This window comes from Astatotilapia calliptera, chromosome 13 (assembly GCF_900246225.1).
Source record: "Astatotilapia calliptera chromosome 13, fAstCal1.2, whole genome shotgun sequence".
In the NCBI taxonomy this organism is placed as follows: domain Eukaryota; kingdom Metazoa; phylum Chordata; class Actinopteri; order Cichliformes; family Cichlidae; genus Astatotilapia; species Astatotilapia calliptera.
In genome coordinates, this window is record NC_039314.1 from 32,150,105 (window position 1) to 32,172,457 (window position 22,353).

A 22,353-nucleotide genomic window follows, 5' to 3' on the forward strand; every position below is an offset into this window, starting at 1 on the left:
TCATGAAACATTTTTGGTAAAAATGTTTCATGATTTCTGGGGTGTGTTGGGCCATTTTTGACACAAAACAGAAGAAACAAAACTTTCTGTCCACGTCGCTGTCTCTGTCACTCCCAAAACTTTACCCTCTTCCTAAGCAACCACAGCTCATGATTTTTTATTGGTCGATATGCTGCATTTTTCCACCAATAGGAAAGGGCTGGCATTTCTTTTCTTCTTTTTTTTGCACTGTACTTAGAAAATGCTTTTTCCCCGTTTCTTCCCGCATGAAACGTGACGATAGTATTCAGCAAACCCTCTAACACGCACCCTCATTCCACTTCCAGAGTGTAGCAATCAACCACAACCTGTGCTGAAATCTGAAATGCCCACGGTGTTGCTCTGTCATCCTCAGGCTGGCAGCGATCGGCCTGGAGACCTTTGCTCTGTCTGAACTCTTCACTAGCATTCTGATCCCCGGCTTCTTCCTGCTGGCCTGTATCCTACAGCTGCACTACTTTCACAAGCCGTTCATGAGAATCACTGACCTGGAGCAGATCACGCCCATACACAGGTAACACCTCCTGCTGCTGCTCATGACATGTAACAGCAGAATGTCTTTGCTTTTCTTCATAGTACAGTGTTAATACTGTTGTCGGACGCTGTCACGTCTTAAGAAGCTACCCAAGTTCGTTTTTACGTCCTGTGTGGAGTTGCTGGGCTGGACAGCTCTGTCCTCGTGCTGGAACGGTTAAACATTTGAACCTGGTTTTAAATATTTAGAAAATGTAGAAATGATCAGAGGACCCACAAACAGCTTCGTTGTCCCTGAAATAAGTTGGGTTTTCATTCAGTTGTTGGTCACGCTTGGTTTTTACATGGAGTGACACCCACCACCACCTGTGTTGCGTTATAAAGAAAGGTGATGTTTGTGCTTTGGTCTAATCTTCTCAGAAAAAAGCGCAGCGGCAGGGCAGACCAGACTGGCTCTGCTGAGGTGCAAACGAACCATGACGAGGACTTTGTTGCAAACGCTGATGATGACTCTGAAGATGAAGGTAAAACAAAACCTTCAGGTTTCTTATAATTATGTAAAAGTTGCTTTCTAATATCATATAGAACTATGAGGCTGTTACATCTGAAGAGACAGCAACCGACTGCTAATTGATCATCGGGTTTATTAAGCTGTTTGTCCTTGAATGGGTCACTGGTCCCATTCATTCTGTCTTACTGGTGTTGATGTTCCAGAGCTTCTCGTCATTAGCTCCTCTCTCTTACTCGCAGTGGTCCTGAGGTTTGAGATTACACTGTGTGCCTGTCCAAGAGAATCAAATCCTAAACATTCCCATTAAATCAGAGGACTGAGCAGGCAGACTGGATGCACTGGAAATATACCTTTTAATTTAAGAAGTCATCCCAGTCAGACTCACAGATGTTTGTCTGATTTCTTCATTAGTGGAGCTGATGCCTAGTAAATGGGGTCTGGTGATGGACAGGTTACTGGATCTTTCCAGAAGATTCTCTGACATTCTCACCACAATTCAAGAGTTTCTCTGGAGGCTTCTGGAGCGTCACATCCTCAAGATGGTGGCCTTCTTCGCTGTATGGGTCGCCCTCGAAGAGGTACGGCAAGGACTGAAGCATCAAGTTATTGTGTTGTATCTTTATTTTGAACATGTTACAACAACAACACAGAAAAAAGAGACAAACAAACAAAGGAAAACAAAACAGTAATAATTATAAATCACCTGCATGTCTAAAAAGCAGCAGGATGAGCTTATTTAATCCCGCCCCTGCTCTTCTTCCTGTTTATGGCCTATCATCATTACAAATATACTGAGACATACATAAGCATGCTTGTGCAGCCGCACACACTCTTATACACACATCCCTGTAGTGGGCGATCCACCCGGTCCAGCCCTCCCTCCTCTCTGTACAACTGGTTCATGCTGGGACGTTGCTCCGGTTCTTCACTCCACTCAGAGAGGCAAACACCTCGTAGTGTTGGACGGATACAGGGATGTTTGAAATTGAATTCCCACATGCATTATCCAAGCATGATGAGGAATATTCACCCAGCTGCACAAACTGTTTCCTGTCAGTAAATCCTTTTTCACTCAGCCCCCGATCCCATACTGCTCCAGTTTATTAATAACATGTCGTGATTGATTGCATCAAATGCCTTCTAGTTATCGAGGAATAATCCGGCTGCATACTGTTTCTGATCTATAGCATTTATGATCTCCTCGATTTATTCGATTAACGGCAGTGATGATGTTTTGATCTGAGGCCACACTGACTGTCAGAGTCGGTTCTGTTTCTCTGAGATTAGATATTAGCTGTCACTGTCCCATATCCTCCACTGCAGATGATGAATGTAGAACCACAGCGGCCTGTAAAAGTTAGCAGTGAACTCACCAACAAGGAGACATTACTTGGCTTCAAAAGGCGTCATTCAGCATTTCATACAAAACCCTCACGCTGGTCTCAAATCTAAGAGGACCATTTATGCTCGAGTTCACAGTTCAAACCTGTACTGAGATGTCACGCGTGTCAGACATTTATCTGGGCTAAGACTCGGCTAAACTTCTGAACACAAACCCAAATTTTACATAAGCTCTCAAAAAACACACATCCAGCTGCTACACACATGTGACGTTGTTGTTAGTGGTTCATGTAACCGCTACACGGTCTGTACATGCGTTCCCACATGCACGCACAGCACACCTACACTCAGTAATGCAGCTGATCTTTACAGACGCATATTTGCAGGTGAATCTCACATTTTTAATAACGGATAAAGTTTATCTGTCAGGAAGATCAAAGTGACAGCAGGAGCTTCTAAATGCTTAACACTCTTTCCTCTGGATATATGTACGCATAGCAAAGTCAGCTCGTTATATGACGTTGGTGATGATGACGGTGAGAAGGACAATGACAACAAATGTTAAGAAACTGTCCCGATTAGGGGAAAGCATACCTGTTAAAGTGCTGTCTCTCTCTGTTTGTCTGTAGCCATCCGTGATGAATCTGGTCCTGGTTGTCCTCTGGTCTCTGGCGATGCCTTATGACCGTTTCAGATCCATGGCGTCCTGCCTGTCCACAGTTTGGGTGTGCGTCATCATTGTGTGCAAGATGTTGTACCAGCTCAGTGTTGTTGACCCTGACGACTACTCCCGTAACTGTACCATGGTGAGACTCTGCTTTACTGCAGGCGTGCAAAGCCAGTAGGAGAGAAGCGGCTGCATGGTTTGGTTAATACCTGAGACGAGCATGCGTTTGTGCTGAGCCTGTGTTTATGCAGTCAGTTCAAGGAACAAAAAAGAAAGTGGCCGGGGTCACAGACTGGGCTGAAAATGAGCTGAAAGTCTGGTTATGTTCCCAACTGTGACTTCCGGAACATCTCAGTAGTGTTTTATAAATCCGGTGAGATCAGAATAATAATTTTATTACTAATAATTTTAGAGAACTTCTTGTTGTTTGACTGCTCTTGTAGAATAATCATTATCAGCACTGGAGTGAGAAAGTGTTTGTGATCCATCTTTTCTTTTACAGCCTCTTGCAAATGAAACCAACCTGTTACCAGAGGAAATGAAAAACTCTTCCTTGTATAAGGAACCAGTGGATCCCGCCAAATGGTTTGGCATTAGGAAAGATGCTACAGCACTCGGATACAGCAAGGTATATTCATTTCACTTCAAATAATGCAGATGAATTAAACGTGTAGTATAAACACTAATAATGGCATTTAAGTCAAAGCCACTTGGCTCTGTGATGTGTTTGACAGCAGTGTGACCCGCGTAGCACTCTCAGAGTGAGGCCTTTGTTTCTCTTTGTTTAACTTGTACTGTCCAGCAGGATCATTGTACCTGCAGGGTGTCAGCAGCCCGGTGCACAGCTTCTGTGCACTTCTATCACTTACTTCATTAACACAGGTAGCTCAGAATCTAAGATGACTAATGCTTTGTGTTTCTCTGCACATGGTACATGTCAGCTGTTGCTCATAGACTCAGGCTTTAAAGGAGGAGTCACCCACTTCTCTGTGGATAAATCCTTCGCTGCACCTGCGTCCTAGTCCTCAAGTCCTCAGAGTTCCTGGCAATTTCTAACAAAAGACTTCAACCTTGTATTTAATATAAACATATGTGTGCTTCTTCAGAGAGAAACATTTGCATTTTCCCTTTGATAGATTTTGTTAGCGCCCTCATGTTTGAGCCACACATTTGTATTGCTGTCGGTAGAATCTTCATAATTAGTTTTTTACCAGTTTGTGCCTGAGAGTTGCACCTCTGCGTGCAGGCGAGTCCACCCTAGCTTAAAGCTTTACATATCACATTTGAGGTTTATTACAGTCAGCGGTGGCATGAATGCATTGTAGCAGATTGCATGCAGGTGGCTGTTTAATCAAAAGGAATTGCAGACACACGTACACACGTACAATTAGATGTTCTGTTTTACTCTGTGCATCTTACAGTGTACGTGGTTATCACCCAACTGTTATGAAATTTTGGTGAAAGCCTAATCTGATTGTTTCCTAATGCTTTTTTGCAGAACCATTTAATTGTGCTGATGTTGTTGGTTTTTGAGGCAACAGTGTATCGACACCAGGCTCACCATTACCGACAACTCCAGCGTTCCCCGCCCGTCATCCCGGCGCTCTTTCCTGGCGCCACAAGAGACACTTCAGACCAGGGCCTCATATCCTGCTTCAAGTATCTGCTTAACTACACTTTCTACAAATTTGGATTAGAGGTAGTTAAGAAAAGAATCTCTTACTGCACAAATGTGGGCTTTGGATCAGAGTATATCAGTGACAGCTGTGCATTTTGCAGGGAATCCTTTCTATTGTATACTGTAATATTTGTTTTATTTTATTCTAAAGAAGATAAGTTAAATATAGCGTTCCAGCGCATCAGTGTCGTTTTTAGTCTTAATTTTTAAATATCTGCTCTTTTTTAAAGATTTGCTTCCTGATGACTGTGAATGTGATTGGACAGAGGATGAATTTTTTAGTGATAATCCACGGCTGTTGGTTAGTAGCAATCTTAGTGAGGCGGAGGCGGGCAGCTATTGCAAGGATCTGGCCAAAATACTGTCTCTTCCTGTCCATCATCATGATCTACCAGTATCTGCTGTGTGTGGGCATACCGCCAGCTCTCTGCATAGGTGAGTTTTAAAAGCCTTCGATTTTAAAATAAATTAGATGTCAGAAATGTGTAATACATGAATAAAGTATATTCTTGCATATTTCCACACTAGATAAATATTAGTAATACAATATGTATGTTTTATTATGATAAATCTGTGGATGAAGATGCTCACGTTGCATCTTTTTGTTGCATCTTTGCCCATATCAAATCATCCAACTTATTTTGAGACGATGGAATCAGGAGTTGTAGACCTAACAGTCTCCACATGTGTGACTACTTCTCACATGTCTGAAAGAGAGCCCACACATGCCAAGAAGCAATCCACCCTGAACCAGCAGCGTTTAATAGAGAACCATGTCTTTGGAGATGCTCAATCTTTCTCCGATCGTTCTCTCAGGATTGCAGATTCACCCAGTGAACAAATCCAACAATACGTCCATGTCTTCTACAAAACCAAGCACTGTGTGCTCTATTCACTTCCCTTTAGCTCGTATCCCTGGATAACGACTTTGTGGTTTATATCAATGGATGCAGTGCCGTATCTTTACATTTATAACGGTAATTATTTAGGAAGCACTGTGCTGTTCTTGAAAACAAGACTGCATGATGATAAGCATCTTGAAGTAAGTTGATCTGGCACTATATAAAAAAAAATGTAATTGTATATGTTAATAATGAATGTTAATAACAGTTCAGCCTCCAACCTAAAAGCCTAACAGAAAAGAGCTTTACTGGCCCATGTACAGTTTTATTACGCTGCAAAAAAGCTTTTATTTTGAAATATTTCAGTTTTATTAATATCTACTTAAGCCTTAAAATAAATTGGGTCTCATACACCCCATGTCCCCCTTTAGATGCAGCCCTGCTGGTTGCAGATATTGCTGGTTCTGTGCGCTTCCTCAGGTGGGGGCTCCCAGTTTGCACTGGAATTGTTTGCAGCAGAGTCTGACTTGGTGGGAAGGAGAATTAGCAGTCTTAGGGCAGGGGTGGGCAATCTCAGTCCACGAGGGCCGGTGTCCCTGCAGGTTTTAGATGTGTCCTTGAACCAACACAGCTGATTTAAATGGCTAAATTAGCTCCTCAACATGTCCTGAAGTTCTCCAGAGGCCTGGTAACGAACTAATCATGTGATTCAGGTGTGTTGACCCAAGATGAGATCTAATACCTGCAGGACACCGGCCCTCAAGGCCTGAGATTGCCCACCCCTGCCTTAGGACCATGGTCCTCAGACTGGGAGGTGCATCATCCATGATGCAGACACTGTAGCAGTCCAGTCCAAACAGAGCTGAGTATAAAACCAGGCTGATCTTTGTCCCTACACTCACCTATGGTCATGAGCTCTGGGTAATGACTACATTAATGAGACTGTGTATACAGGCTTTGGAAATTATATCTCTCTCAAGGGTGGATGGGCTCAGTCTTAGAGGCAGGGGGAATCATTCGGGAGGGTACTTAAAGTAGAGTCACTACTCCTCCACATGGAAAGGTTGTGGTGGTTCCTTCATCTGATTGGGATGGTTTCTGGGAGCCTCCTGGATGTAGTTTTCCAGGAATGTCCTACCAGGAGCAAACCCCCCCCCAAACAAAAACCCAGGACACACTGGAGAGATTATATCACCTGGCTGACCTGAGAGCACATTGGTGTTCCCGCTGATGGGGGGCGGTCTGGGCTTTTCTGCTGTACAGCCCGGATGAACAGTAGTGGATGGATGTGCTGTTTGTCTGAATTAGCTGAGGCCGCTCGTATTTCAGCTAGTAGTTTTATAGATGTGTGGAATGTCTGAGAAATGCAGGCGTGTGCGGACTGTCTCCATTTCACTTGTTTTATTTAAATTATGGCCGATTACAAAAGGTCGGTCTTATGTGTCAGTCGGGCACTTTTCAGAGAGGATGTTTACACATGTTTCTATAAATACTACTGTATGTCTCTGCTTTTGTGTGTGCTTGTTGTAGACTACCCATGGAGATGGAAGAGTCCAGTGTTGATGAACTCAGCTCTCATTAAATGGATCTATCTGCCTGATTTTTATACTGTTCCAAACTCCAGAAATCTCATAGGTTAGTCTGTGTGCTTGGTCACTCCATCCATGAGTGAACAAAGCAAACCTTTGTGTCACTGCCACTCCCACAGTGTGGAGTGTGCATATTCTAATGGAGTGCACTTCAGAGTTTGTATGGATTATTATTGGAAATTGTCACAAAAGAGCAGTTTTTATTACACTAAAAGGCATATTTGTGCTGGTTATGTTTGTCGTCTCACAGTTGTTCCAATAACTTCTGCATATTGTTAATGTTTATGACACTATTTACACAATTGTGTGTTAATATAATAATATATGTAGACAAATTCTGCTCTTTATAGTATAAAATCCAGAGCGCTCAGTAGAACAAGTACATTTGACTGTAATGTGTAGTCAGAGTTCACAGTTAACATATTGTCATGTTGTAGTCAAAGGAGCTTGCAAAGAAAAGCGTCTGGACTTCTTTAAGTTGCTTGAAGACGTTTCACCTCTCATCAGAGAAGCTTCTTCAGTTCTAAGGTCAAATGGTGGAGAGTCCCAGATATAAACCTAGTGGGAGTTTCCCCCCACAGAGGGACGAAAGGATAAAGGACACACTTTCGAGGATGCCAATGTTCACATTTTGGACAGAGAGGACAGATGGTTTGAAAGAGGAGTGAAAGAAGCATCTATGTCCACTGTGAGCGACCATCTTTGAACAGAGGCGGTGGTTTACGACACCAACTGTCTGCCATCTATAATCCAGTTTTGAGTTCCCTTCCCAGACGCCTTAACGCCCACTCACATCCTGGGCCATCTGACCTCAGGAATTCGCATGATAAGGTGGGGCCAGGTTTCACAATGAACACACCCGAAACTCTGGCTGATTGGGACCCACACCCAGTTTCACACCTTGGCTCAGGCGATTAGAGGATCATCAGGGGTCCTTTTGTCCCTCTGTGGGGGGAAACTCCCACTATATCTGGGACTCTCCACCATTTGACCTTAGAACTGAAGAAGCTTCTCGGATGAGAGGTGAAACGTCTTCAAGTAACTTAAAGAAGTCCAGACGCTTTTCTTTGCAAGCTCCTTGGACTTCACAGACGTTGTCATAAGAATTCAGTGCTGTAGGTGAAAATCATTGCGTTATGTTGTGTGCGCCCACAGCGGACTTTGTGCTGCTGATGTGTGCATCTCAGCAGTGGAAGGTGTTTGAGTGTGAGCACGTGGAGGAGTGGATGGTTCTCGCAGGAGAGAACACAGATGAACCAGAACCAATGGAAGGTCGATTGTTTAACCCTGCACCTAATTTCATGAATTGCAGGTAAATATCATAAAGTCTATACGTCTATATTTTCAGTCATTTCAAATTTAACCTGCTTTGGGTGATTGGAGTGATGACACAAACAGCTTGACAGCGTGGGAAAGTGGGAGTGATAAAGCTTAGATTTAGCTGTCAGCTCCCAGCAGTGGACAGATGTGAGGCCATAGAGCGTGCTTATTGAACTCTAAGCTTCATTTATGCAAACACTGTTTCAGGGAAGGAAAATAACCACATGGAGCTGAGTTCATATTGTAGATACTGTATAGAAACAACAGAAATCCCAGTGAAATCACTTATTTGTGCAATTTAAAGCCAATGAGATCAATGATCAATATTGAGATAGTATTGGAGAAAATGGAGCCCCCTTGTGGGCTCAGGTGGTAGAGCAGGTCATCCACTAACTGGAAAGTTGGTGGTTCAATCCCTGGCTGCGCCTGTCTGCATGCCAGATATCCTTCAGCAAGATGCAACCGCAGGCTGCTCTTCGATGCATCCATCACAGTATGAATGTGTGTGAATGAGGCATGATGCATGAAGCCCTTTAAGTTAGTTAGTTAGTAGAAAGTTACAAGATGAGAAGCAGTCCATTCACCCTTAGAACAGAAATTCTGCTGAGGCTGTGACCTGTAGAGGGTCAGCCCAGTACCACAGCAAACTGTGTGACAGTGCAGCCACAGTTTTGTTAGTTAGGAGCAAATTAGAAAAAAAGGGGATATTCTTGGAAAACGAAAAGGTAAAGTTTTTATTTATTTCCTTCCACATTTTCCCATATTTGCAAAATACTATTATTATTATCCGTTCATCCACCCGTTCTCTTTCGCGTATGCTTATTGGGGGGGGCAGCTAGCCTATACCAGCCATCGTATGGTGAGAGTGGAAATTGTGGACTTGACGTATGTAACAGTATGAATAACTTTGCTTTTGACATTTTGTGATGAAAGCTTTAATGTGATGTTGTAAAAGGACACTTAATCCTTACTTTAACTCTCTGACAGATGGCCTCACACATTACCTTCATGATTTTCTAGCACATGGAAGAAGTGGTTGTAAGACTGTGCACTGCAGCCTGACCTGCCTGTTCTCGATCTAAATCTAAAGAAAAAATGGATTTTACTCATAGTTTGTCTTGCTCTCCTTCTCCATCTCACTACAGGAGCAGCTCTGTCATTCAAATATGTATTTTATGATTTGTTTTCTCTTTTTCCTCTTGTAGGAGTTACCTGGACATGGCGAAGGTTTTGGTGTTTCGCCACTTCTTCTGGTTTGTGTTGTCGGTGGTCTTTATCACAGGGTCGACTCGCATATCTGTGTTTGGACTGGGCTACCTGCTTGCTTGCTTCTTTTTTCTGTTGTTTGGAACGCAGCTATTGGGCAAACCATCCAGAACTCGCCTCAACCTGTGGGACTGTCTCATCATCTATAATGTGGCAGTCATCATATCTAAAAATCTCTTATCTGTAAGTATAACATCTATAGTTTGGTGATGAAATATATTTTACGTTTACATCCACAACTAAGCAACAATGTGTTGTCCTGCTTCACGTATGTTGATGATATCACAAGGCTAACCTTGTTTGACCTTGTTTGAAAAATAATTTACTCTTACCAAAAAACAACATTAAAAAAAATAAGCAAACTGTCGATGTGATGTCCAGGGACCGCCTGGCTCCTCCCCCACCACATGGCAGTGGTTTGCTGTAAAAATCAGCTGCTAAAGCAGGGGTGGGCAATCCCAGTCCACGAGGGCCGGTGCCCTGCAGGTTTTAGATCTCACCTTGGGTCAACACACCTGAATCACATGATTGTTCATTACCAGGCTTCTGGAGAACTTCAGGACATGTTGAGGGGCTAATTTAGCCATTTAAATCAGCTGTGTTGGTTCGAGGACACATCTAAAGCCTGCAGGACACCGGCCCTCGTGGACTGAGATTGCCCCCCCCCCGTGCTAAAGCCTCAGTCACACAAGGACAGACGATGGTCAGTGACATCGACTGCTAGGGGAAAATGTGTATTCCTCAACCAGATGGCGAGTGGTTTCTGGAGGTTATTGAGGCGATTGAGGCTGAAATAGGTCCACAGTGCTAGGTGTGTTCCACCTCTTCAAACGCGTTTGCTTTTACTTTGAGTTCAGGTGCTCAGGTAGAACACAACCAGCCAGTTGACCAGTTCAAACACTTGCTCGTTGTTTAGGGAGTGTTTGCAGACAAATCAGCTTTGCCCATTAAACTGCTGTGACCAAGGCTTTGTGATCGCTTTCAGCCAGCGTACTCCAGTAACCACTCGCCAACCGGTCGAGGAATACAGAGGTCGTCAGGGGGCGGGTACCTGGTTGCTAGGTCGATGTGATTAACACGGTCTGGTAAAGCAGGACTCACAAAGTGTTAGGTGTTGTCATTGAGAGTCCTGTGAAGCTGTCTCTCGTCAGTGCTGTCATTTCTTTATAGGAGCCTTTGAAAAAGCCAGAGGTTCTGTGTCCCACAGAGACGCCTCATCACTTTGTGATATCATGATATAAAGAAAAAGAACAAGTTTGGAATCTGTGTATACAAAACGTCACATATAGAAATACTGACTGTGCTTATGTGTGTTTGTGTGTTTCAGATCCTGGCATGTGTGTTTGTGTTTGAGATGCAGAAGGGCTTCTGCTGGGTCATCCAACTCTTCAGCTTGGTATGCACAGTCAAAGGATACTATGATCGTAAGTTTTTAAAAATACTTGAGCTGCCGTATCAGTTTCTACTCAGACTGAACGTTGTGCCTTCAATCTGTTTTGGGGTTTTTTGCCAAGTACAATATGAAATGAGTCTTGGTTGTACTTGGTATTTTAAAAAGCTTTAATTCTGATGGGGATTGATGTTCTGCAAAATTCACATTTACTTTCTTTGGATTTCTTGACAGCACAAGCAGTTAGTGACAAGACGTGCAGTCTCCCAGTAGAAGAAGCCGGAATAATGTGGGACAGTATTTGCTTCCTGTGCCTGCTGCTGCAGAGAAGGATCTTCCTCAGTTTCTACTTCCTTCATGTGACAACTGAACTGCAGGCTTCTGCCAAACAGGCCTCGAGGTACGACTCGGTGACATCGCTGACTGACATCACGCAAACGTGCATGAGATGTTTGTCCTGAATTTACCCAAAAGAAGTTTTGAAAATGCTTTAATTACTCACAAGTTATATTTATCGCGATGCCAAAGACACAACAAATCTAGACGATTCATATTTCACCTGACCACAGAAGCGCTGCAGATATTACCATTGTGGTTATTTGGTGCATTCACCGGCAATATTTGAAATCTAAAATGTTGCACGTGCTGACCGAAATATTTGGCACAAAGTGTGTGCGTGACCTGGCCTGAAGCAATGTGCACGGGTATCAGTGACACAGCGTCTGCCAAAAACATGTTTCATCACTTCACTGTCATAGTGCACTGTTAATGTGCTGTCACCGTGACAATCACCCTGTCCGCTGCTCAGTAATACTCATTTCATATTTAACATTTTGAAAAAAGGCTGTGGCCATAACCAGCTGGGACAGCAGGTGGCAGCTATACTGACACCTGTATTTACACGCACACACTTTTGTTCACAAACATGAAACGACCTGGTTCCTGGCTGTAAACTGCTGATGGCACTAACTGACCTTTTCCTCTCAGGGGTTTCGAGCTCTTTAGAGCCAGTATTGTGAAGAACATCAAGTTCCACCAACAAGCTGAGAAGAAATCGCTGTCGCAACTCAAGAGATCGTAAGTGCTCACAGCAATGGAAAAATATATCGCAAATTCTAAGAAACCCTGAAAATGAGAGTGTTCAGAAACAAAGCATCACAGAAATGAAGTCCGTGTCCTTCTCTTCTTTTGTCCTCAGGATGCAGAGAATTCGATCCAAGCAGCAGAAGTACAAATATGGACACAAAATAAGTGAAAGCGCCAAAGAAAGCCCGGCTGTCGGTGCGGCTCTTTTTACTGCCGTGTGTTTCCTGTCACTGCCAGAAGTTTAATCAGTGTCATCTGAAATCAATTACATACGTTAGATACAGCTTCTTTTCTTTCTACAACACTTTCTGTTATTTGTGCTTTGTAAAAATGTTTATTTGCAGAAGCATATTTGCTGTCTCCTCATCCTCTTTCCTGCCTCGGTGTCCTGATTTCCCTTCATTGTATTCCTTCCTGTTCCGTACATTTTTCTTCACTTCTGTTAGTCAATAAAACTTCTCTGTGCTGCACGTGAGTTAGCTTCACATTACACCCTTAACATTTACTCTTCTTTTGTATTTCTGTTCTTCCTTCTGTGTCGTTTTAGGACCACTTGTATTAGGAAGATTGTTTCCCCCAAAAAAGATTAAAACACTTGCCAGACTTCTCCTAGTACAACTGCTAGTGCAACTCTAAGCTTCGCATCCCCGCAGTGAGTCTGTCCTGAAAGCTCTTTGAACTTCTGTTTTCATTCCAGATGATCCAGAGATGCAGACAGGAAAAAAGAGGTCCAGGAAGAAGCTGTGGTACCAGCCGTGGTTGGACCATGCTGCAGGTAGCCTGGATGGAGACGATACTGATATGTGGAAAACCATACAAATAACCCAAACCCAAGAGCTCTGTCTGTCTAAACAACAGACAGAGCTCCAGGCTTGGCTACAAGATCTGTAGCCAAGCCTGTAGTCTTAGTAGTAGAACAGTCTCTGTATGCAGTCTTGAATATAGAGTGTTGATCTGTGGAACCAGCAGCCCAATACAGGAAGTCTGCAAAGGCTTCTGGATGTCTTACAGAAACCCTGAATAGCCTCGCAGGCCGGTCCTCCCAACCACGTCCGTCATGGTAGCTCCTCTCTAGATCTGTGCTCCTGAAATACGACTGGGTTTATTTTAACTGGAAAACTAAGCCTAGAATGGTCTGTTACTTTAGAAGGCTGGAGTGACCTGTGATGTAGATTAATACTCACACTTTTACCTTTACTGTTTCTGTAAAATAGTAAAGAGAAAAGGGAACGTCCACAATTTAGACTTCTTTGATGATGTTTTATTGAAGCAGTTTAGCAGCCTGACTGTAGATGTCCAGAGCCAGATCTTCATTTGACGTCTTCTGCTCATCACAGGAACTAGAGAAAAAAAACCCAATGGCAAATGTTCCCGAGCACCATTTTTATACTCTGCCCTTGTGCATCCCCCTCTCTCCTTCTCTCTGGATATCCAATCACCATTGTTGAGATGCAGTCACCTGGTGTCCAGACACACCTCATTTCTCTCCTTATCCCTCTCTGCCTCTCTGAGTACTCTTACGCCCTCTCCTCCATTCAGAGATGGTCTTTCCCTTTTCACGTAAATTCAATTCAATTCAATTCAATTCAATTTATTTATATAGCGCCAAATCACAACAAAAGTCGCCTCAAGGCGCTTCATAGATACAGAGAAAAACCCAACAATCATATGACCCCCTATGAGCAAGCACTTTGGCGACAGTGGGAAGGAAAAACTCCCTTTTAACAGGAAGAAACCTCCGGCAGAACCAGGCTCAGGGAGGGGCGGGGCCATCTGCTGTGATTGGTTGGGGTGAGAGAAGGAAGACAGGATAAAAGACATGCTGTGGAAGAGAGACAGAGGTTAATAACAGATATGATTCAATGCAGAGAGGTCTGTTAATACATAGTGAGTGAGAAAGGTGACTGGAAAGGAAAAACTCAATGCATCATGGGAATCCCCCGGCAGCCTAAGTCTATTGCAGCATAACTAAGGGAGGATTCAGGATCACCTGGTCCAGCCCTAACTATATGCTTTAGCAAAAAGGAAAGTTTGAAGCCTAATCTTGAAAGTAGAGATAGTGTCTGTCTCCTGAATCCAAACTGGAAGCTGGTTCCACAGAAGAGGGGCCTGAAAACTGAAGGCTCTGCCTCCCATTCTACTTTTAAATACTCTAGGAACAACAAGTAGGCCTGCAGAGCGAGAGCGAAGTGCTCTAATAGGGTGATATGGTACTACAAGGTCATTAAGATAAGATGGGGCCTGATTATTTAAGACCTTGTATGTGAGGAGCAGGATTTTGAATTCAATTCTGGATTTAACAGGAAGCCAATGAAGGGAAGCCAAAACAGGAGAAATCTGCTCTCTCTTTCTAGTCCCTGTCAGGACTCTTGCTGCAGTATTTTGGATTAGCTGAAGGCTTTTCAGCGAGTTTTTTGGACATCCTGATAATAATGAGTTACAGTCGTCCAGCCTGGAAGTAATAAATGCATGAACTAGTTTTTCAGCGTCACTCTGAGACAGGATATTTCTAACTTTAGAGATGTTGCACAAATGGAAGAAAGCAGTCTTACATATTTGTTTAATATGTGCGTTGAAGGACATGTCCTGGTCAAAAATGACTCCAAGGTTCCTCACAGTGTTACTGGAGGCCAAGGTAATGCCATCCAGAGTAAGAATCTGGTTAGATACCATATTTCTAAGCTTTTCAGGGCCGAGTACAATAACCTCAGTTTGATCTGAATGAAGAAGCAGAAAGTTAGCGGCCATCCAGGTCTTTATGTCTTTAAGACATTCCTGCAGTCTAACTAATTGGTGTGTGTTATCTGGCTTCATGGACAGATAGAGCTGGGTGTCATCGGCATAACAGTGTAAATGTATGCTATGTCTTCTAATGATGCTGCCTAAGGGAAGCATGTATAATGTAAACAGAATTGGTCCTAGCACTGAACCCTGTGGAACTCCATAATTAACCTCAGTGTGTGAAGAGGACTCTCCATTTACATGTACAAATTGGAGTCTATTAGATAGATATGATACAAACCACTGCAGTGCAGTACCTGTAATACTGGCCTCCTTGACTCCCCATCTCTGAATCGAGGAGGGGGTGAGGGTTAGTGTCTTACATTGCTGTGATTGCAGCCATTCCCCAACTCTCTGTGAATGCGACTCATCACCACTGATCATGAAACTGACCTGACGGCCCATTGATAGTCAGTGATGCTAGTTTCAGTCATTGTGCAAATGTGCTGAGATTTCCTCACCTGGATGACTGAGCTTGCATAACTGACACTTTGTGTTTCATTCAGTTCTTGCAGTGTCACAGTTAGATTTATTAGTAGCTATTTCTCACATGAACATCTATTTCAAACATTGTCCTCACAAATTAGCCCATGTGTCAGTTACATACATATATAGAACCAATATATTCTGTGTCTCTGTGTGTAACTGTTTTCACTCACAAAAAAGAACACAAATAATCAGCTCCGGTAGGGTCGAACTTTGTGACATCTAACATGCACAAACATACATACTCTGAATGCACTGGGAACAACTTGGGCTTCAGTATCTTGCCCAAGGATGCTTTGGTATGGAGACTAGAGCAGCTAGGGGTCAAACTACTTTCAAACGTTCCAGTTAGCAGGTGATCCGCCCTACCTCATGAGCAACATCCCCCTCAGTCCACTCATCCATCGATGAAAACCCCTGTGTACAGACTACAAAGCAGGGAGATACAAGTATATCCACCTTTGCTCACCACATCTTGTTGAAGGCAGTTCTGGAGGGAACAGGGGGTGGCTGTGGTCATCAGCTGAGTTACTACAGTAACAACCTGTATCTATGAAGAAGGCAAAGTTAGTCTTTGTCATTTTTGGATGATGCAGTCCTGCTTGTGTCTATGAGCAGTGATGATTTTGGTTTGAACGATGCATTCAAGAACTATAAAATGAGCCGTGTTTGCTCAGAACGGACCATCGTAAATGCTACATGACCAGATTTTCTTTTGGTGCTATGATACAGACCGAGATTCAGATTTACAGTTGTGGTCAAAAGTTTACATACACTTGTAAAGAATATAATATAATGGCTCTACCGAGTGTCCCGTTATTTCTAAAACTCTGATTTTTCTCTGATAGAGTGATTGGAACAGATACTTCTTTGTCACAAAAAACATTCATGAAGTTTGGTTCTTTAATGACTTTATTATGGGTTAACAGAAAAAAGTGATCACATTTGCTGGGTCAAAAATATACATACAGCAACATGAATTAGCAATTTTGGTGACTTACAAAGTTGTCAGTGAACTGAGCTTCATAGCATGGCCTCTTAACTTCTTGTGAGTGATTATGAGTGACTACAGCTGCTGACTTCTCTTAGGCCAGTTAAATAGGGCTCATTGGATACAAACGCCCACAAACGCTACAATGGGAAAGTCAAAGGAGCTTAGCATGGATCTGAAAAAGCGAATTATTAACTTGAACAAGTCAGGAAAGTCACTTGGGGCCATTTCAAAGCAGCTGCATGTCCCAAGAGCAACAGTGCAAACAATTGTTTGTAAGTATAAAGTGCATGGCACTGTTTCGTCACTGCCAAGATCAGGAAGAGAATGCAAGCTATCACCTGCTGCTGAGAGAAAATTGGTCAGGAGGGTAAAGAGTCAACCAAGAATCACCAAAAGGCAGATCTGCCAAGAATTAGAAGCTGCTGGAACACAGGTGTTATTGTCCACAGTCATACGTGTTTTGCATCTCCATGGACTGAGAGGCTGCCGTGCAAGAAGGAAGCCCTAGTTCCAAAAGCGGCACCTTAAGGTTCGACTGAAGTTTGCTGCTGATCACATGGACAAAGATAAGACCTTCTGGAGGAAAGTTCTGTGGTCAGACGAAACAAAAATCGAGCTTTTTGGCCACAATGCCCAGCGATATGTTTGGAGGAGAAAAGGTGAGGCCTTTAACCCCAAGAACACCATGCCTACAATCAAGCATGGTGGTGGGAGTATTATGCTGTGGGGCTGTTTTGCTGCTAATGGAACTGGTGCTTTACAGAGAGTAAATGGGACAATGAAGAAGGAGGATTACCTTCACATTCTTCAACATAACCTAAAATCATCAGCACGAAGGTTGGGTCTTGGGCACAGTTGGGTGTTCCAACAGGACAATGATCCCAAACACACATCAAAAGTGGTAAAGGAATGGCTAAGTCAGGCTAGAATAAGGGTTTTAGAATGGCCTTCCCAAAGTCCTGACTTAAACCCCATTGAACACATGTGGACAATGCTGAAGAAACAAGTCCATGTCAGAAAGCCATCAAATTTAACTGAACTGCACTAATTCTGTCAAGAGGAGTGGTCAAAGATTCAACCAGAAGCTTGTGGATGGCTACCAAAAGCGCCTAATTGAAGTGAAAATGGCTAAGGGACATGTAACCAAATATTAGCACTGCTGTATGTATATTTTTGACCCAGCAGATGTGATCACTTTTTTCTGTTAACCCATAATAAAGTCATAAAAGAACCAAACTTCATGAATGTTTTTTGTGACAAAGAAGTATCTGTTCCAATCACTCTATCAGAGAAAAATTAGAGTTTTAGAAATAACGGGACACTCGGTAGAGCCATTATATTATATTCTTTACAAGTGTATGTAAACTTTTGACCACAACTGTAGATTCATTACTTGTCATTGTAGAAAGATACAGTAACATTTTGTGTGCTTACTCAACCACTGGCGAGGTATAAAAGCAGCTTTTTCAAAAAAAGACCCCAAAATAGTCACAATGAAAAGAACTCTAAAAAGTAGCATTAAAGGCAACAATAGCAACATATACAAATGATTGTTATGGCAGCATTAGAGACTTATTTGAGTTATTTACATGACAGTATGTTTTCCTACTTACAGTGCTACACTCAGGAGACTATTACCTGTTTGAATCTGACAGCGAGGATGAAGATGAGCTACAGTCTGAAGAACAGAAGCCTCAGAAACAGACTGCCTGTCAGGTGCTCACACACACAATTTATTCACACAAACAAAAGCGCAAAGTTTTGTGTTGTATGATGTATGCTGTTGCTAAAATGAGATGTCTCTCCCAGTTGGCGTATCAGGCATGGGTGACTAGTGTGAAAACAGCTCTGAGAGAACGGCAGAATCGACAGGGTCGACTGAAGAGAACTGAGGGAGACGAAAGAGCTGATTCACACGAGGCTCTGTCAGTAAAAGGTTGGATTTACTTACATCGATTTCTGATAAGATATTGGATCACACGGCATCCCTGGAGTCAAACAGGAAAATCTGTCATTTATAAATCTGTGAGAATAACATGTGAACTAGTAAATGACTGACTGCTCTCAGCCTCTTAATGTCCTTTGGCAGTAAAACTGTAAACAGCTTTGCACAACTGTTACAAGTATTTATGTGTGTAAAAGCTAAAATGATTGTGATTTAATCCATTCAGACAATTTTACGATGTGACAACGATCAGTTAGAAAACTGAAGCAATTTGTCTACAAACCCTCCAAATTTCACCCCAACAAAGGGTCTTGTTACATAGTTACAAGTCAAGTCCAGTTAAGTCTTTAGTCCAAAATGCAGTGACTAAAGGATGTAGTTCTTGATTGTAGTGTGAATGCTTAAAGCTGCAAGACAAACTTTTAAACTTTGTCTACCTAACGGATTGCAAAATGAAATAAACTGTATTGCTAAATACAAAAAATAGTAGCAAAACCATAGAGTAAAGAACATGGACACGTTGGGGTGAAATAATCATTTGATCCCCTCCTAAATTTGTATGTTTGCTCACTTACAAAGAATCTGTTGCCACCTTTAAGAAAGGGCACTGGACCATGTGCTCCAACAGCAACATTCAAGTCACTACTCCAGGTGGAGCAGTTTAAGGATCTCAGGGTCTTGATCACGCGTACGCTCTGTCAGTGGTTATGCTGATGCTCCAGTCAAGTCTGTCCCGTATTTAGCAAGTGAAAATAAAATAAAATAAACCGTAATAAACCATTACGACAAGGCTGGGATGGTCCATTTGGTAAAGTAAATCCGTTGGGCATCTTTCTTCGCCTTTAGACAATAATTTTGATGCAAAAGAGCCAAACGGGACAGGCAGAAAAAAAGACTACAAAAAATGCATATAACAATTAGTATAGCTGTGGTTTTGTGGAATATATTGACCCATTAAAGATGCAATTATATATATATATATATATATATATATATATATATATATATATATATATATATATATATATATATATATATATATATATAAAACACCCAGCACGCCCCTGCGGGCGGTTTATCCTTCAAGCTCGGGTCCTCTACCAGAGGCCTGGGAGCTTGAGGGTCCTGCGCAGTATCTTAGCTGTTCCCAGGACTGCGCTCTTCTGGACAGAGATCTCCGATGTTGTTCCCGGGATCTGCTGGAGCCACTCGCCTAGCTTGGGAGTCACCGCACCTAGTGCTCCGATTACCACGGGGACCACCGTTACCTTCACCCTCCACATCCTCTCGAGCTCTTCTCTGAGCCCTTGGTATTTCTCCAGCTTCTCGTGTTCCTTCTTCCTGATATTGCTGTCATTCGGAACCGCTACATCGATCACTACGGCCGTCTTCTTCTGTTTGTCTACTACCACTATGTCCGGTTGGTTAGCCACCACCATTTTGTCCGTCTGTATCTGGAAGTCCCACAGGATCTTAGCTCGGTCATTCTCCACCACCCTTGGGGGCATCTCCCATTTTGACCTCGGGACTTCTAGGTTATACTCGGCACAGATGTTCCTGTACACTATGCCGGCCACTTGGTTATGGCGTTCCATGTATGCCTTGCCTGCTAGCATCTTGCACCCTGCTGTTATGTGCTGGATTGTCTCTGGGGCATCTTTACACAGCCTGCACCTGGGGTCTTGCCTGGTGTGATAGACCCCAGCCTCTATGGATCTTGTACTCAGAGCTTGTTCTTGTGCTGCCATGATTAGTGCCTCTGTGCTGTCTTTCAGTCCAGCTTTGTCCAGCCACTGGTAGGATTTCTGGATATCAGCCACCTCCTCTATCTGCCGGTGGTACATACCGTGCAGGGGCCTGTCCTTCCATGATGGTTCCTCGTCTCCCTCCTCTTTCTTGGGTTTCTGCTGCCTGAGGTATTCACTGAGCACTCGGTCAGTTGGGGCCATCTTCCTAATGTATTCTTGGATGTTCGTTGTCTCATCCTGGACTGTGGTGCTGACACTCACCAGTCCCCGGCCCCCTTCCTTCCGCTTAGCGTACAGCCTCAGGGTGCTGGACTTGGGGTGAAACCCTCCATGCATGGTAAGGAGCTTTCTTGTCTTTATGTCAGTGGCTTCTATCTCCTCCTTTCGCCAGCCTATTACCCCAGCAGGGTACCTGATCACGGGCAGGGCGTACGTGTTGATGGCCCGGATCTTGTTCTTACCATTCAGCTGACTCCTCAGGACTTGCCTGACCCTCTGCAGGTACTTGGTGGTTGCAGCCTTTCTAGCGGCCTCTTCATGGTTCCCATTCGCCTGCGGGATCCCCAGGTACTTGTAACTGTCCTCTATGTCTGCAATGTTGCCTTCTGGTAGTTCAATCCCCTCAGTTCTGACTACCTACCTTCTACCAAGGAGATGCTCTGTCCCCACTGCTGTTCTGCATATATATATATATATATATATATATATATATATATATATATATATAAATTAAAAAAAAAAAGAAAACAAGTGAAAGTTGCTATAGGCCCCTTGGAGGTATGTTTTACTTTTGTTTATATATTTAATGAGTCATTACAAAAATAAAAAAAAAATAATTTCAATTAAGCTAAAGTGGACTAATTAACAGGCTGAGTGTGAAAAGCAATTCCAGCTCATTTGAAATGACCGAGCTCTTTACTTTCTCCCTGGGAGAGCCCAGCCTTCTTCACAGAATCGTTTCCTCTTTCAGTCACTACATTTGGTGCCACAGGTGAAGGCATGGATGAAGGTGGATTGCTAAATCAACGGGGAAAAGAAAGAGGGAAAGAAAAACAGCGGGGAAGAGGGACGGGGATAAAGGGCAAAAACCAAAAACCAACAAAATAAGCAGACAAAAAAATGCATATATCAATCACCTGGGTCACCTGCTGAGAAAGAAAAAAGAAAGCAAGCAGAAGAGAACAAGAGTAATAGAATAAACAACATCACAATGATATATGGGAATATGACAGTAAATACTAAATGTTAAACATTATTGTGCAGCACATAAGATGAACAGAACACAGTGTGCTTTGAGGTAGGAGCCAAAAAGGGTGTAGTTTGTGGGTGTGATCACCCGTGTGTACACCTGTGAGCATGGACACGCTTGTTTTTTGTTTTTTTTAAAAGGTTCCTTCATGTAATAATCTGCTAGAGGGTGTGGGGGGGCCACAGCCCCGTCCTCCAGGGCATGAAGCAGGTATGGAGGAGATCAAAACTCCAGACATCCAGAGGCCCCCAGAACACAAGAGACCATGGAAGACCAACAGAGGGGCAGCCGCGCCACTGTCCCGGAAAGAGCTGAGGAGAGTCCCAGATGAGGGCTCACTCAGCAGCCGCGGAGCAGAAGCCAGGGGGAGTTGCAGTGACGCGCCCGTGAGCTCCGCCGGCAGCCAGCCGTGCCTGAGTGACCGAGCCCCAGGCCGAGAGGCCGGGGGCACCCCACCTCCGAAGTGGCCCGAGCGAGCCCCAGGCTCCAGGCCCCGATAAGCGGCCGCCAAGGAGTGAGCCGGTGTGTACCTGGACGCCCATCCCCGGACACAAAGAACCACCAACGCACCGATGTCTGAGGGGGTCCGCCACTGGCAGGGGAAGTGGTGGTGGGGGGAGATAGGCCTCCAAACCTTGGAGGGCCTGAGATGTCCCCAGAGAGGTGGCGCCTGACACCCAACCTGACATATAGACACAAACATACAGGCACACACAGACACAAACATCCATTCCCACCCTCATGCTCTCATATGCACTCACTCCACACTCAACCAACGTGGAGACAGACATAAAGAGCCCCCCCCCGAGGCCCGGCCAGAGCCCCAGCCCAGAGACGGAGCGCCCCCAGAACCTCACGCCCATCCCGGACCCACCCAGGGGCAGCCAGGCTACCAGGTCAGTAACCCACGTCCGTCAGCACAGACCCTCCCCTAGCCCCGCTGCACG

General features: G+C 43.7%; 1 protein-coding gene across 3 annotated transcripts in view; it reads left to right on the forward strand.

Moving 5' to 3' along the window:
- Positions 1-22,353, forward strand: part of piezo1 (piezo type mechanosensitive ion channel component 1 (Er blood group)) — a 90,697-nt gene that overhangs the window by 41,815 nt on the left and 26,529 nt on the right. For all 3 annotated transcript variants that reach the window (XM_026191118.1, XM_026191119.1, XM_026191121.1), the window contains exons 16-32: positions 395-553; positions 934-1,037; positions 1,436-1,602; positions 2,995-3,171; positions 3,535-3,660; positions 4,531-4,731; positions 4,941-5,145; positions 7,083-7,187; positions 8,297-8,453; positions 9,667-9,910; positions 11,055-11,151; positions 11,352-11,517; positions 12,105-12,194; positions 12,316-12,398; positions 12,901-12,978; positions 18,080-18,180; positions 18,274-18,400. In XM_026191118.1, the coding sequence (XP_026046903.1) occupies positions 395-553; positions 934-1,037; positions 1,436-1,602; positions 2,995-3,171; positions 3,535-3,660; positions 4,531-4,731; positions 4,941-5,145; positions 7,083-7,187; positions 8,297-8,453; positions 9,667-9,910; positions 11,055-11,151; positions 11,352-11,517; positions 12,105-12,194; positions 12,316-12,398; positions 12,901-12,978; positions 18,080-18,180; positions 18,274-18,400 (2,387 nt within the window). The remainder of the gene's footprint in view (positions 1-394; positions 554-933; positions 1,038-1,435; positions 1,603-2,994; positions 3,172-3,534; positions 3,661-4,530; positions 4,732-4,940; positions 5,146-7,082; positions 7,188-8,296; positions 8,454-9,666; positions 9,911-11,054; positions 11,152-11,351; positions 11,518-12,104; positions 12,195-12,315; positions 12,399-12,900; positions 12,979-18,079; positions 18,181-18,273; positions 18,401-22,353) is intronic.